This window comes from Plectropomus leopardus, chromosome 3, assembly GCF_026936395.1.
Source record: "Plectropomus leopardus strain MGB_pleo_1.0 chromosome 3, ASM2693639v1, whole genome shotgun sequence".
Classification (NCBI taxonomy): domain Eukaryota; kingdom Metazoa; phylum Chordata; class Actinopteri; order Perciformes; family Serranidae; genus Plectropomus; species Plectropomus leopardus.
Genome location: NC_142178.1, coordinates 22,710,669 through 22,727,190, shown reverse-complemented (window position 1 = coordinate 22,727,190; position 16,522 = coordinate 22,710,669). Strand labels below are relative to the sequence as shown.

At 40.1% G+C, this 16,522-nt stretch overlaps 1 protein-coding gene across 7 annotated transcripts in view; it reads right to left on the bottom strand.

Annotated features, from left to right (window-relative positions):
* The window catches only part of lrba (LPS-responsive vesicle trafficking, beach and anchor containing), a 229,435-nt gene that overhangs the window by 30,361 nt on the left and 182,552 nt on the right, over window positions 1-16,522 (bottom strand). For all 7 annotated transcript variants that reach the window (XM_088075889.1, XM_088075891.1, XM_088075892.1 and 4 more), the window contains one exon: window positions 1,248-1,415. In XM_088075889.1, the coding sequence (XP_087932015.1) occupies window positions 1,248-1,415 (168 nt within the window). The remainder of the gene's footprint in view (window positions 1-1,247; window positions 1,416-16,522) is intronic.

Sequence of the window (16,522 nt, the reverse complement as noted above, 5' to 3'; positions counted from 1 at the left end):
TTGTGTGGTTGCTTTCGGGCAGGCCAGCATAGCTTGTGTGTGCAACGGTTCAAAGTGAAGGGGGGGATGAATAATGAATGAAAGCCAAGGAGGAGGCTTTAAGGCGTTAAAGTGGAACACTTGGTGGAGTGCTTTCAGAGGTATCACATGGGGGAGAAAAGCTTTGCTCAGCAATACCCGCCGGTAGATTGTTAGCTTTGCTCTCCCATGCCATTCTACAACCAATTTAACATGGCTAATGGCATCAAAAATATCCCTGAAATACAGATGCACTGAATGGACAGATGCTTTTATAATTTAGTCAGATTAAGCATCCATTTGAGAGTGCTAACGCTCAAGTGTACTTACTGTAATATGATGTTTTTCCCCTTACTCAGCATGATCTGTCAGGGGAGTTAAATCAGCCGTGTGGTACATACAGTAAATGTGTATTAAAGTGTGTGCGCGCATCAGAGGCGGGGGACTGGAGGCTCATGACTTGAGTTAGACTTGAGTCGCAAATTTGAGGACTTGAGACTTGTTTGGTCTACTCTGATTAAAGACTCAACTTGACTTTGACTTGGTGTTTATGACTTAAGGTGGCTGTGGCTCAGGAGGTAGAGCAGGTCACCCACTAACCGGAAGATAGGAGGTTTGATCCCTGACTCCTCCAGTACGCATGTCGAAGTATCGAGCAGTATTTAGCAAGATACTAAATCCCACAATTGCTGTTGTAGGAGTGTGTTTAAGTTGAGCAGCAGGTGCCGCATTGCATAGCAGCATAGTGGCCAAAAACGTGCATTTTTGTGACTTCGGGAAGTTAAGTTTTGTCTGCCTATATCTGATATGCGGATATATATCAACTCATTTGGCTGCTACATTTTAATAGCAACTAAGGTTTTATTTTGAGACTGATGAATATATTGCCTTTTAAGACTTTTTAAGGATCTGCGGGAACACTGATAAATAATACTATTTAAATTCAAGGATTATGCTGTCAGGAATAAAAAGATAAGTATATGATGACCAGAAAATAAAACTAAAATTATCATTACTACTGTCTGTTAAAGCGGTTTTCATTTGGAAACGAGGTAGATAATCAGAATTTTATATGACTTGACTTGTGACTTTCCTTGCTTCAGCTATGGCTTGCCTTGCGTCATTCTCAACACAGCAATTTGGGTTACATTTTGAGACTTGCACACGTATGATTTACTCCCAACTGTGGTGTGTATATATGCATGTACTGTATCGTGTATCTGCCTCACCTCTCTGAGCATGGGGTCGCTGATGGAGCTGAGATTGACTGCACCCTCGTAGGTCAGATAATAGAAAACATTGAGGGCTCTGGTGGCTTCTGGTCCCTGCTGTTTGTAGCCAAAGATCAGATCAATCCACTGGTGGAGCTGGCAGGACACGAACTCGCTCTCCAGAGCCTGTAAATGAAGGAGAGGACAGAAAATCACGAGTGTTGTAAATGTCAACAGATGCACAACATTTACACACCATACTCGAACCAAATGTTTCCCCCTCAAACATGATCCACATCCCATTACTGAGCAGCAGTTATCACTAATGCCCCTGAAAGATGAATTCCTCAGAGAAAGCAGAATATGCATCTAATTGTTCCTGCGACAGAATCTGCCAATGATTTCTTTAATGAGCAAAAAGCAGAGTAAATCCATATCTGATCATATGGGAACATCAAAACATTAGAGATCTCTTGTAGTTCATTAGGGAGCCGTTTCAGCCTCTGTCTTTGTTCTTTTCTCTGCTGGTTGTGGGCGGATAAGAGCACCGTGTTGCTCTTCTGCAGACGTCTCTGCGTCACCATAACGCTGAGACACAAGCCGTTTTCTCTCCTCATTAGCCGGCAAAGGAGGGAAGAAACATTTATGGTTTCCTCATAAAAACAGGCAATTGTGTTAATTTGTGTAAAGCTGTCGCCTCACAAAAGCCCTCTAAACACGACCAAATTAGAATGAGGCAGCCCTTGATTGTCATTGCTGCCTTGTGTCACATTAATTTGTGACAAAACATTAGCCTGTGCTACACTTAAATGGCAATTTATATCATTTAAATTTTTACTGCAGAGACCAACGCATCCTTCACTTAAATGTGACTTTCTGACAGCTCATTCTGCCTCTAATTCTTCCCGACTCTCTTAATTACAACTTTCAATCAGGGAGGGAAGGGAAGGTATAAAGAAGAGGAGAGCGTGTGCAGATGAGGTATGATGATGTTTTTACTGCAACTTGAACCTGAATTTTTGTTGGCGTTGCAAATTCCATAATCTGAACTGACAAGAAGCTTAACAGTATAAACGTTGTGTGGATAATACACAAAGAGGAATCACAACATTGGTTCCTTGAAATAAAAAACCTCAGCAAACAAAGACATAAGAAGGTTTTTAGGTTGAATGTGTGGAAATTACAAACATTCTTACTAGGGCTGAGTTTTACATGGCAATACAAAATGTGTATTAGCCCATGTAAAAGTAATTAAATGCATATCACATGTGGCAAAGCTACTAAAAACACTATTGATTCATGTCAATATCCATTTAAAGTCCTAACAATAATATGAATGTATGTAAATGTAGAGTATGTTAATAGAAAAATGTGATGCAAAGTCAGGGCTCAACATAACGATTGCGCAAGGCAAGTAAAATGCTATGTTGGGCTAGTAAATCTAATAACTCACTTGCCTGATGGGCAAAATCGAAAAAGAGCTGTTGGAAGTAGCCAAGAAGTGAGCCATTTGGCCCTCCTCTCATTTTTGTTGAGTGCTTCACACGCCCAGTACTGATCGAACGCTTATGAGAACATGGCGAGAGATAAAGACAAAGTTTATGAGCTGAAGCACAAGTGAGCATTTCACTTATCCTAGAATCAGAAGAAACGGGAGTTCCTGGAAACGGGAGTTTTATTTGATGGCGTTAGAGGATGTGAGCGAAACTCTGTTTTGGTCAGTTTGATGCAAGTTTGAGAGCAAGGTGTTTAAAACGGGTGTTTTTGAAAAGCATGTGAAGTGAAAGTCATTCCTATAGTGCTAAAAGACATTAAGTCTTTAGTCTTTGTTATTTTTCAACAACTAACAATAGTTGAGTACTGTGTAAATAACAGGAAAAAATTGTATAGGGGCAAGTAAAACTAAGACTTTGGGCAAGTAGATTTCTAACCCACTTGCCTGACTGGGAAATAAAAAAACAAAACACTGCTGAGCTCTGATACTGTATATGTGTTCTGTTAAAATGTGTCTTTTTAAAAATAATTATGCACAATGTATAAATGTGCCCTTTCATGTAATTATTTTTATTTATATTTTAGATATTTTTATACATTTCATGAATTATTGCTGTTTCTGTAATTCCACTTCTTGGTATTAACTGACTGTTGAGTTTTTAACGTGTACTTCTGTTGTTAATTGTTTTGAGATGTTGATCCATCTGGGCAGTTGGATGGTTAAGCACACCTAAAATCATAAATGTAAATGGCTGTGGTAACATTTTTTTTAACATTTTGAAGTGATAAAGATTTGACTAGAATGAATATGTTGGTTATGTAAATTTATTTGTGGCTTACAGTCAGTGGCAGGGCATTACTCTGTAGAAATGTGTATCAAAAACCAAGTTCTGGCATTGAATGTCTGGTCAAATGCAAAATCCTTTGAACTTCTTCTTTGATAAGACAGTTCTTAATTTAAATCCGAACAGCCAGCTTTAGACCTTTTTATTCAGGCAAAGGTTGTGTGTGCCTTTATACTCTGCACCATTGCACTACTGTATTGATTGTGAATCATCTCTCTCAAAGTAAGGTATGAAAGAAAGTATTGTTTTGGTAACGATACAGACAGTCTGGTATTTTATCAGAAGCAGTATCGAAAAATTTAAAGCAAGCAAGTCTCTCACTAAAAGAGTCTGCTTCATGTCTGTTTTTGTCATAGGTGTAGAACGAATCTATGAAGACTGTAAGTTTATGGTTATTACACACGTTGGTATTTAGGCCAATGCCCCACTTAAATGCAATCGCTGCTCTGAGAGCAGTAGAGTTGACAAAATCAGCAGATGGAGAGAGATCTTTGTATCATTTCCCCTTTGTGTGACTCATTTGACATTTTCTGTTAAAGCCTGAACTATGGGGTAATGCTAAAATAAAACTAGGCTAACATTTAGTATTAAGATAAAACAGAACACCCCTAGAGTCTAAGACAGTCTAGACTCAATGTCTGTCTGTCCCTCTGGCATCAGCATATTCACAGTGTTAAGTGTGTTAAAAGGCTTGTGTCATGAGACAATCTTTCTTATTCATGTTGCATTATAAGCCAGGGACACCGTCTTTATTCAAGCTCACTTTAATAGCACGCAGTGTGGGGTTCAACTGTGTGTGTGTGTGTGTGTGTGAGTGTGAGTGTGAGTGAGAGTGAGAGAGAGAGAGAGAGAGAGAGAGAGAGAGAGAGAGAGAGAGAGAGAGAGAGAGATCAGTTCATTATGCGCTAGGATTGACCTTTGACAGGATCTGCTCCCCTGTTTCTAAAACTAAAGCTGGGCCTGATGGGCATTTAATGTGCACCGCAATCTACTGTCAATCAGCATGGGGAAACAAAGAGCAGCCATGTTATTGCAGCTCCCTCTCAGGAGGCCCGCCTTTATGGAAATCAGTCGCACGTACCATTTGGAGAGGGAGAGAGAGAGAGAGAGAATAAGTGAGAGTGTGCAGATGAGTGTGTGTGTGTGTGTGTGTGTGTGTGTGTGTGTGTGTGCAAGCTGTATTGCCTTTGTAAGTCTATCACTGTGTATTGTTGTTTTGCTTGGTCTGTCAATGTCTGTCTGACAAAAGGCTCAGCAGTCCTCAGTGACTGAAGTCTAAGTGTAGGAATTTAACCTCCGCGGATCTCACAGATTCAAATAAGATCTGCCTCCGCCTGTGGGGACACAGTAAACTTCCTTGATCATGATTCTTCAAAGCTCTCTCAAAAAGTGCACAGTGTTACCTCACCACTCAGACAACAAGCAGGTTGTAAAGTAAGAAAAATGAGAGGCATATTTTACGGTTGTTGATTAATCGAATGTCATTTTATAATTACAGTTTTGGCTTTCAACAATTATGAAAACAAGATAACCAAGGTAAATTGATAATTGTGCTGCATTTGGATTTATTACGATGATCCAATCCAGTGCTTTCCTTGACAAAGGTGTACTCAGTGTTGCCAACTTGGCAAATTACTTGGTGACTTACTTGCTAAATTTAGTGACTTAAGACCATCAGGGGAAAAAAAGCAAGAAATACATTAATTGTATTTTATTCTAAGTTATTCCTATACATGCTGCTAAGCGTAATCACAGTCCGCGGCTCTTTTAAATTTGTCTTTCAGATGATTTACATTAATAGTTTAAGAAAATACACTGAAAAAAATGACTTTTTTAAGGTTCAGTGAATGCACAATGATTCCAAAGTCAGGAAGTAATCATGTCACATAATAGTGATCTCAATGTTGAGCAAAATAACCATGATTATGACTTTTCCATAACTGAGCAGCCCTATCATATTCTGACCCTTTGATTAGACCTGGAATTTAACATTTGCATCACAGTCTTAATTCAGTACATTCATTTAATCAACATTTTAATTTTGCTTGCATAGTATTAAAGAATGGACCTGTTTATATTCTACATTCTTCATATTGTCAACAAATCCCATCAAAACACATCAAAACCAACAACAAAGTCATCCTTCAAACTCTGTGCCATAGAGCTTAATTTTTGGCCAAAAGCAAGCAATAAATGAATAAACAAACAAACATCAATAGCTACACCACTGCACCAAGAACAAGGAACATGTTCTGTGTCACCGTACTCACTAGTCCAGACCCAGCTGAAAAAAGTTCCAAATTCTCCCAACAACTACACAATTTCCTAAACTAAATTACATATTTGTGACCCATTTTCAAGGATTAGCATCTTCAGAAGGAATGACTAAGATTTGAGATGTGTGCCCTAAAGAGTGTAGAGATGTTGGGAGACAGACTGGATTATTGTTGGTTTTTTGTCTTTTGTGCTAACAAAAACTTGAATATCACCAACCTTTTCTTTTTCATTGGGTGACAATTCCATACCATAAATGTATGTTTGCAAATACAGACAAAATTATACGAATGCAATCTCAATTATACGCCTGTGAGTGTTGATATAAAATCAACAATGACATCCAATTTTCTACATATTTAACATCCAGACGACTGCATGTGAGGAATTTTGTTCTATTCAATGGACAAGCACAAAGTAAAGTACAGAAATCGCATGTGTACTGACAATGCATTAACAATGATCCAGGTGAGCAGGTGTGGAAACGTCTGTGGTGCCGCACTGTGGAAATAGTGCGGCAGAAGGTTGGGGCAGATAGCAGATTCCTGAGGTGGGATCTGGTGCTACTTCAGAAGAACCGGGCAGCGTTATTGATGGGCCAATTAGCAGCCAGTGTGTGTGTCATCCCCATCCACAGGGGACTCTCTGATAATTAATGAATAATTTAGCATGCCTTTATGTAAATGCTGATAGGGGGTAGGAGTCACTGGAATCCCACATTTCTATTGTTAAGGATTTGACAAAGTACACCTTTGAAGCATAGGGGGGTCCCCTTTGTTGTGTGCTGTGACTCGTTTTCAACGGTAACAGTAATTTGGAGTATTCTCCTATGTGAGGAAATAATTTGCACTGATCTTTTTCTTGCATTTCAAACAGATATTTCTAATTCTTCTTTTTGAATGTAAAGCATATTTTACTTGGCTGCTGGTTTGCACGGTTATAACGATTATCATTTTCTCTTTTCTGTGTGTAGGTCTCAGATGACTTTAATTCTTTCCTTTCTGAAACATCTGTAGCTGGAGTGTGAATTTAAAGCTTAAAAAACATCACAAAAGCACTCAAAGAATGACAGTTTGACTATGTGTCGGTCAATGTTACTCTTTAGAGGGAGATATCCTCTAGACTGAGGGCTTAAAGACATGCTATTCTTATTTGCAGAAAAAGACCGGAGACACCAAGTGATTGCAATTAAGCAGCTGGTGGACATTAAACCAGGATTACTTAGGAGTCCTGAGGAGAAAAGCTGACTATGTCTGATCTCGACTCAATCGCTACTTCACACAGCCTCACCTCGAAATGCTTTTTCAGCATGAAAGTGAATTTATTTGTATTCATTTTTCTTTGTTCCTCACTTTGGACTTCATTACATGATTTTTTTGCTCGAAGGTAAAAGTGTCTGTTCGTGCTGCAGGTCTGCAGGACTTGCATCGGGCCCATCAGTGAAGTTTCTGTACCTCGCTGTGGTTTGCGGTTAGCTTTATGGTCTGGATTGAGCTGGATTTCACTTCAGCTTTAACGAGGTGACACTGAATGCTCTCCTCCTTCCCTCATTGGCCCTAAAAAACCCTTTTAAGGACTTATGGAGAGCTGTCTGTAAGGATGTTAAAATGTCACTTAACAAATCAATCCGCTCATTTGCATGCCAACGGTGATGCGAGCGTACACGCACGTGCCCGCGCGCATGTCTTACGGATGGTGTGGGTGTGTAATCGAATGCACATGTTGCATGCAGAGTGTTGTCAGCGGCAGACTGTTTTCTTTTGTATCGATTACGGATGAATAAAGCAAACACTTGTCAGGTCTGTATATACTGAAACGACTGTTTAAGAACAAGCTGATCAAAACATCCTGAAAATCACATTCGGTGTGTGTGTTTGTGTGTGTGACGGTGAAACATCACACACTTTCACATGAGAAAAATGATGCTGGTAAGAGTCATGTTTTATTCTTATTGAGCATTTTAGTAAATCAAAAATAACATCAAGTCTGTGTTTCCATGTACGCCAAACATAATCATCCTTAGTGGAAGCCAGTCTATTCTTTTTACCTTAATACAAGTTTATAATCTCGATTCTTTTTTCTTCCTCCAAGTTCAACAGCCTTCTTTCATTTTCCCTTCTACTTATTCTCTCACTCTGAGCGCTACTCCCTTTTTTTTCCTCCTGCTCTTTCTTCCAGTCATCTGATCCTTTGGATCAACTCCTCTGGAGTTGCCTTGCCCTGAGGTTGACAAGCGCTCTGATTAAAGGGCTTATTAGCTCGCTGTAAATGAGAAGCCGATTGTCATTTTGAAGCAGGCGGAGGAAGCCTGTTGCCAGCCAGGGGAGAGTGGGCCCCCAACATGGAAGAGGAAAGAAAAAAACCAACGGGTGACGTAAGGAATGAGAGCCTCGGAGCAGCCGCACAGCTAACAAACCATTTCCTTTATTCCCATATTCACACACACCAAAAGAACCCCAGATGGGTTGTGTGTGTTACTCCAGTTCCCCCCTCCTTCCTGCTCTACTAATTAGATAGGTCACAACTGTGAGAGTTCTGGCTATGGGTCAACGGAGGCACTCGCTGGCAAGTGGAACCCGAAACTCTAACCCCAAGTCTCTCTCTCTCTCTCCCACTCACTCCTCCCGTCCCTCTTATTATCCCTCAGCCACTTGAAAAGCAAGAATATCATGTTATGGGGTGAAAAGAAGCAGAATGAGCAGTGATTGGGAAAGTATCTCCCCAAAACAAACATGTCATGGTGGATTTGGTCTTAGTCAGACAAATGGCGTAGTGTAGACTGCGAAAGTGGTCCAATTTACAGCACAGACAATGGAGTAAACAATACTGATTGAGGAGTAAATGGATGAGGCAAATGGTGCTGACTCGAACTTAGAAGGCAGTAGGGCTGTGTTTGTCTTCTCTTTTGAGTTTTTAGTTAATGACAAATGACACAAAAATAAGCAATAAACCTTGCGCAGCACAACAAATAAGTGGCTACAGGGAGTTTAAAATATTTTTTGTCTTAAAATATTTTGGAAAAAAATTGAACGACTAGCAAGAATCAAGAGAAAACGACTACAACGGCTCTTTCATAACTGTCTGCTATGATCTCAACAACAGCTAACAAGCACCTGCAGAGAATCCAACCATCTGTCCGCCTCCATACAGCGAGGCTAACAAGCTAGCAAATACATCACCAGTGCCATAAGACACATCCACAATAGGATGAAGTGAGCAAAAGCTAAGTCAACAGTCAGAGCTGATTAAATACAGGGCCACCGAGGAAAGCTTCAGAGCGCGGCTGAATGAGGGAATATTTGGATAGCTGTTGAGAGGAGCATTGTTGTCTCACATGATTATAGAGTCTGCTGGAGGACTGGACGGTCTCTCTGCCCGTCTGGAGGTGTAGAGGCCTCTCAACACAGAGTGGAGATGATTAGGATGGATGACTCAACTGATCAGCTTGAGTGTGGTTACCCTTCAAGGAGAGGTTTTTAGTGTGTTGGGTTCTGTGGAGCTGCCGCTTGTTTATGTGTGTGTGTGTGTGTGTGTGTGTGTGTGTGTGTATATAGAACAAAAGAAAAAAGTATGTCGGACCCTAAAAATGCACATGCATCTCAAATAAATAAAGGGCTCCCACACATTTTCATGGACAAAATTTCAAAATTTTCCATGGATTTTTAAGGGCCCATAATAGAATTTATATTTTGGAAAAGCATGCGCTTCACTATGTCTGAGGCACTTGGTTACTAAACTTTTCGTCATACATGTAGGAGAGTCTTGTTTCCCTTAACAAATGCAGCCACACTAAATCAGATATGCATGTTACCTGTCTAAAAGGGGAAAGCTTGGTTGGTGTTAGTCCTGGAAAATGAAAACAAATCAAATCAAAATGTTGATGCTGAAATGATTTATCATGCAGCGCTTAGTAAAGGCAACAGCTAACTTGCAGAAAATAAGTTTTGCTGTTATGTTACATCAAATGGAAGGTTATCCCCTGATGATTAATTTTTTTTTCACACAACAGAATTCCATGACTTTTCCAAAACTTTCAATGACTTTTACTAATTCCATGACTCTTCCAGGGCTGGAAATGTTTTTCCATGACCATGAGAACCCTGAAAATAAGTGCATCAATTTAGCATCAAAAAGCAAGAAGCAAACAAGAATTTGATTGTGGCATTTCGCTGCTTCTCATAGTCTTAAATTACAATGAAATATTTGTAGGTTTTGGACTGGTCATTGGAAAAAGAAGAAGATAATTATAAGATTAATAAAAAGTTACTATACATCAGAATACTGTTCTCATAAGGGTAATATGACATCTTGTAGGGCTTGGCAACAACTCCATATCATCGCTTAGGCTGTATGTCCACCAATGTTTTCCCTCTTTTTCCCTCTGAAAATGCCAGGTGCTTCTCAGGAAATGCCCAGCTGGGAGCGGTTTGGAGGCGGAGCGTGTTTAGCTCAGACACTTTGGTTGCATCTGGTTGCTATGACATGTAACATCCGCACAAGTAAAAATGTTGGCGGGGGGTAGAGTACTTTCTCTTGCTGAAGGGAAGGCTGAAGACCGTAGGGAGATAGGATGGACCCACTAGTATGTTTGGGTTGATCAGAGGAAAGATATATTAATATACAATATATTAACATGTTCCTCCTCCATTGTTTTTGTTCAGTACTTTTACATGTAAGATGTGAAAGTTGGTCTATTTGTCCTGCACCTCCTCCTTTTTGATTGGACGGTTGGGTAAAAAGTGACGGTGACAAACGCAGCATTAATTCCAAAGTTGAACATTGTTCAAGGCTTGTCAAAAAGAAAAAACGCTCAGCGCAGAATAAAAGCTCAGGCCCTCGTCATTTTGCCGGTGTTTGTTGTATTGTGAAAAGACATGGCGCTCCCATTGCAAGGAATTTTAAAAAATACACTGTCCTCATTAAAAAAAGAAACACTTCTGTGGAAACGGCCCCTTATTAACTTAATCTGAATCTTATTGTGGTTATATCATCTTATTTACACATTTATGTTGTCCGAATAAATATTCAAATCATGCTGCAACTAAAGGCTGGCAAAATTAGTTAAGAAAGTTTTTGTTTTTAAGCACAAAGAAGTATGAAGTTCGTATGGTCACCCCAGGTCATATCTGGCTCCAAAAATCCAAGATGCTAATAGCCAGAATGCTAAAGTCAAGGCTGTGGTGATGGTGACATTACAAAGGCTGTGTCCATTATTTTTTACAGTGTATGAGTGTAACCTGTTTCATTGGTTTCCCATCAGATTTTTATTTTGCATACATCTGCAATATTGTAGTATATATTAATGTGGGTTCCCTACAGACTTTTTAAATGTCAATCCAAATGAAGTTTAAGACCAAATTTTACAACCACCAAAACAACAAAACAAACAAACAAACAAAAAACAGAGGTTACGGTCAATTTTCCCCAAATGTTTATGTAATATAAAACATGATTTATGTTGGTTCCACTATCCCAATCTGCCTGAAGTTAATGCAAGAGGCATTTGGTCTGTTATTTTTTTAAAAAAAAGATATACAGAGAGAATATTTTCAGATTTTAAATTGCAACAAAAGAATAAAGGACTTGTAGAATCTTACTTTCCATGTGCCAAACATTTTTTAAACTTCTGAAAGATTGATTTAAGACATTTTAATACTAATTAAGGCCTTTTATTTGGATTTATGAACTCCATGTCTTTTAAGACGTTATAAGGGACTGTGGGAACCCTGTTAATATCAGAAAAAATCCTAACAAAATACAGTGATAATGATTTCTACCACGCTGCTAAGCCCTTATCTTCTTGCAGTTACATGCTGTTGGAATAGATTATACATTTTGTGTTTTTGTGTGCTTCGCTTCTCCTCCTTTTACTCTAGAGCTGCCCCATCCAATAAAGCCAAAAAGCCAAGAAATAAAAAAAAAAATAAAGTATTTGTTGCTATTAATGCTTAACTGAACACATTAGCTTGGGACGGGGCAGAGGGCGCAGAAAACGGTTTAAATATATAAAAAATTACGACAGATTTCCAGGAGTTTGAGAGGCAGGGGAGATAAAGTGCTGGAGTGTGAAAACAGACCAATACTGAAAAAAAAGCATCTCCGTAGATTTTGGCAGGAGTAAAATGAGCGAGTGGAGGAGTGCAGGAAAAGGGAGAAGGACAACATTAGTGAGTGAGTATGTCAGCAGCAGTAGATCATCCCATTTCTCAGGCTCTCATCGGCCTCCTCCATTACGTCATTGAAGAGGAGGACGAAGAAGAGGAGGGGGAGAGGGATGGGGAGGCAGAGAAGAAGAGGGGGGGCAGCTCGTAAAACACTAAGCACACAGTAAACATGTCTGCCCTTATGCATGACAATACCCTACAGTGAGCGCTGCCTGACATTAGCCAGATAACCCCCTCTATCCCACGTGCTAGTTCCCATCCAACAACAAGGCTCTCAGAGGAGACACCAGGGGAATAGATTAGCGCTTGGCTAACATGGTAAACTGTGTTCTATTACACAAGGCCATACTGGGCTAGACGACGTTAAGATTTTCACTCACTCAGTCATTCACAAGTGCGTAAGTATATCTTAGTGGTTAGAGACTGGTCTTCGCAGTGGTTTACCTCAACTCACACATGAATTCCCGTGGGGTTCCTGTGAGGATAAGATGTGGAGGCTGGTGGGAACGGCATTATGTGCGTCCCAGCGGCTGTCTGATCAGAGAGTGCGGTGCGGATGAGAGGTGAATGTAAACAGCCATGATCTTTGACTTTGTGTAGCTGGTGGTCTGAGCTGGGGAGCTATCATGTCTGGCTATGTGTCTTGTGGGAAAAAAAGTGGGACATGCTTTTGTCCTCTGTGCTCTCTATCAGATTTCACACAGCTGCCGGGCAATGCTGCATAATGACACATAAAATTTGATAATATTTTGAGCATTTGTCACAATACTCAGTCATGTAATTTCTCTAATCAGGTGGCCAATAGCACCCAAAATACCCTCTTTCCTCTTGCTTGATCATAAACTGGTTGGATAATGGACTTGGCCGCCATGATGACATAGTTTCTGAAAGTGTGAACAGCTGTCAGCATATAAAACTGACAAACTTCAGAAATGGACTTTCAAAGACGCTGATAGTGTGAGTATATGGGATTTGAGGAGGTAAAGATGATTTGGCTCATATTAATATGACACTTGTCTGTTAGCACTGAGTAGTCATGTAGATGTTTACCTCTGCAGGCAAGATTACTGAGGGGTGACCACATTAACAGCTGTAGGATCAAGCGTGAGGCTCGCCATCATAGTTCAAAGTGGAAATTAGCAGAGTCAGTTCAGAGAGAACTTCCATCAAGCTTTCAAGCTTAAAGCTGTAGCTACACTACAAAAGCAAACACACAGTCCTGATAATAAAGGCGAACAAACAATTGCCTGCTGAGACACTGAAAAATCACAGAACAACATGGGCCTCAAGATGCATTTTCTTGTTTGGCTACCTGTCAAATATAAGCGCAATATTCACCTGCTCTAAATCCAAGATTGGCCCACCAAGTGCTGAAAAGCTTCTTAGATGTTCAACCTTTTTAATCAGTAACTTGTTTACATTACGTCATTGTCATTTCTTGCTGAGCATTTTGAATACAGCAGCTGGTGTCAGTTCATTTGCTAGAAATGGCTGCCCACGATTCCACGATCGGAGCCCTTCGGTGAATGAAATCACTGTTATTGGCTATTCAGCTCAGCGCACGAGAAGATAAATGGGGGTGAAAAATGTAAACAAAGGGCAAAAGTCAAGAGGGAGTGAGGTTGAAACAAGCTTATTATATAAGGTCTATGACAATAGATTTAAATAGATACATTAGTCTCTAGTAATTGGTTAAGGAAAATCGAATCCCCCTCTCCATGGAAATCTGTTAGAGTTGATGCAATGTGAGTGTGACGAGTTGACAATTCTGTCTTATATCAGACAATGTGCGACCACCGCTTGGCTCCCAAACATTACTAGTTAGGCAAAACAATGAGATCCGTAGCAATAAGCGTTTCACATTACAGGAACTGTTTGAGTCACTGTTTATTCAATGAGTCATTTGATTAAATACTGATTGAATGTCAACATTTAAAAAAAAATTAATAGAGAAATCTTGAAATCTGGGCATTAGGCATAAGAGTAAGAAACGGTGCATGTGTCATGCAGTGGAGCAGGCTACATCTTATAAAATGATCAGCTGAAATGGTTTCGTCGTTCTGTAATGGAGTTCTGAATTAGTCACAAAAATTGACTGCCAAATTCTTGCTCAAGAAATGGGTTCCCATTTGTACATCATGTCAGAGGATCCTATTACATGTTTTTAATGGAGGAGATAAGAAAGATGGGGTCAAAGCTAAAGTGATTAGATGTAGATTGTAAACCTCAAACTCCAATACGTCATCAGGGAGAGCAACATGAAGCATCCTGTTATTGCAGTCACATGGAAAATCACACACACCATGTCTGATTCACACGCTCTGATCGTGGTTTCTTAAGGCACAGCACAGGTATCAGAGGATTTTTACACACAGTAAATACTCTTCCAAAGTAGCACAGGGACTACCTTCTCCACATAAAGTGAATAATGACAAAAAGGATGACTTGAAAAAATGACTTGATGAAAACTTTGGTGTCTAACATCCACAGAGCAGGGGTGTGTTGGGTACTGACAGTGAGGGTTTATCACACTTGGGGGGTGACCTGTGGTCAGCCCTCTCTATCAACTTCTGACTCATCACTCAATCGGCTTTGCCCATTCACCAAGAGGAAAGTCTCTCACTCTTTCTGTGAGGGCAGTTTAACTGATGTCTCTGTCACTGTTTTGAGTGATCCGATGCTTTATAACGCGAGAAAAGGCCGAAAGTAATGTGCTGCCCGTTTCTCCCATGTGTGTGGTTTGCAGGTCTGTCAGCAGCACTACAAGAGCGCAGATGACTGAAGGGAACCAAACATGTGAACAATGGAGCAGCAACTGGGCCCCGTGGAGTTCAGATAGGTTAGATGGTCATTGAACCCCCACCTTCTACAGAAAAGAAAAAGGGGCAGTCTTTGTTGTCAGTTATTAACGAACAAATCAGTGTTTGGTATGAAAGAGCAACAAATACTTGTCGACTTGGAAATAGATGTATAAAATCTGTGGAAAATAACATTAAGCAACCATATATTGATCCGGAACTATCACTGCATTCAAAAGTGCATAGAGTGCACTTGATACTCAATATGTGTACTACTGTTCAATACACTTGTGTGAATAAACAGATGTGTATCTTTTCAGATGCATGAAGCTGTAATTACCACCTAACTTACTGAGAGCCTGTCTCCCATTGGAGAGACCTAACTGTGGTGCACTGTGCCTACCTCAGCTCTACTGGCATATACAATACCCGACAGCAAGCATGATGATCCTAAGCTTTATATATCACACCTAGAAAAGTGTATTTTTTCTAAAATCTCGCAGTGTTTTAGCATATTAAATCGCATGTGTGTCAGTGTAACCATCCAACTCCCAGAGACGGACTTAAATAATCATGCAATTGCATTCCATATGGCCAAAGATGTGTGCCCAAAAACTACTTCATTTATACTTTGCTTCTTGGAGATGCAGACTTATTTTGGTGCAAAGGTTTGATAATGAGCAAGAATGTAGCACAACATGAGAGCAGTGCTCGATTTATTTAAATGTGGAAACACAATAGAAAATATTTTTTCCTGAAAGCAATGAATATTCGTAATCTCAATATTAATCAAAATTACTATGATAATCATTTTGGCCATAATCCTGCAGCCCTATGTTGAAGTGCGGATAACCAACACAGAGCTTTAAAGTCTAAACTATGTAATTTTACAGATTTTTGCAGCTTTAATGTGTTAATCACAGCCTCAAAAATCCTTACTTAGTACACCACTGGACTACTCACATTAGGGGATGACTCCTACAACAGAGTGTGGTTTAGGCTGCTCCATATCTGTAGCACCAGTGAAGCCTGGACACATGACAGCACAGGTAAACATTGATGCGCACACACAAACTTGCACAAGCATATACACACGATCACCTGCTATCGCACTAATGGTTAGCAGACCTGAGAAGTGAGATGTGGTCATATATAGTGGAATGTCAGAGAGGCTGACAGTGCCCAGAGACATGTAGTTATCTGGTGGAGGAGGGATCAAGTTCTTAACCTCTCCTTCGACCTCCTGGTAAAAACAACAAGCAGCCCCTGATCTCTGTGGCATGCCGCCTCAAGACCCGCTGTCTCTGCCTGTATGTGTGTGCGGGTTTGTGATGGGTCAAGAAAGAAGGAGTGTGCCTTTACAAGCAAGTAAGTAAGTGTACTGTAGGCACTTCAGTGCAGTGAAGGTGCTTTGTCTCCAGTGAGTCTGTCTAAAATCCAACCATTCCTAAACACGTCAAAGACACAGTTTTCAACTGAGCTGGAGCCCTCAGTGTTGCGTAAGCCAGAGGTTAAACAACAATTTGCGTAGGCACACACTTGCAGTTAATCTGTTGCCATGCAACACACTCTCTACTAAACATTAGTGATGAACTATGACACATCCAACACCAGAGCAATATAAACCAGGCCTCAGTTTGATGCAATGTTTACATCTATCTTCTGCTGGATTTTTTTTTTTCTTTTATTACCAACCATGCAACTCTCACTCATGACAA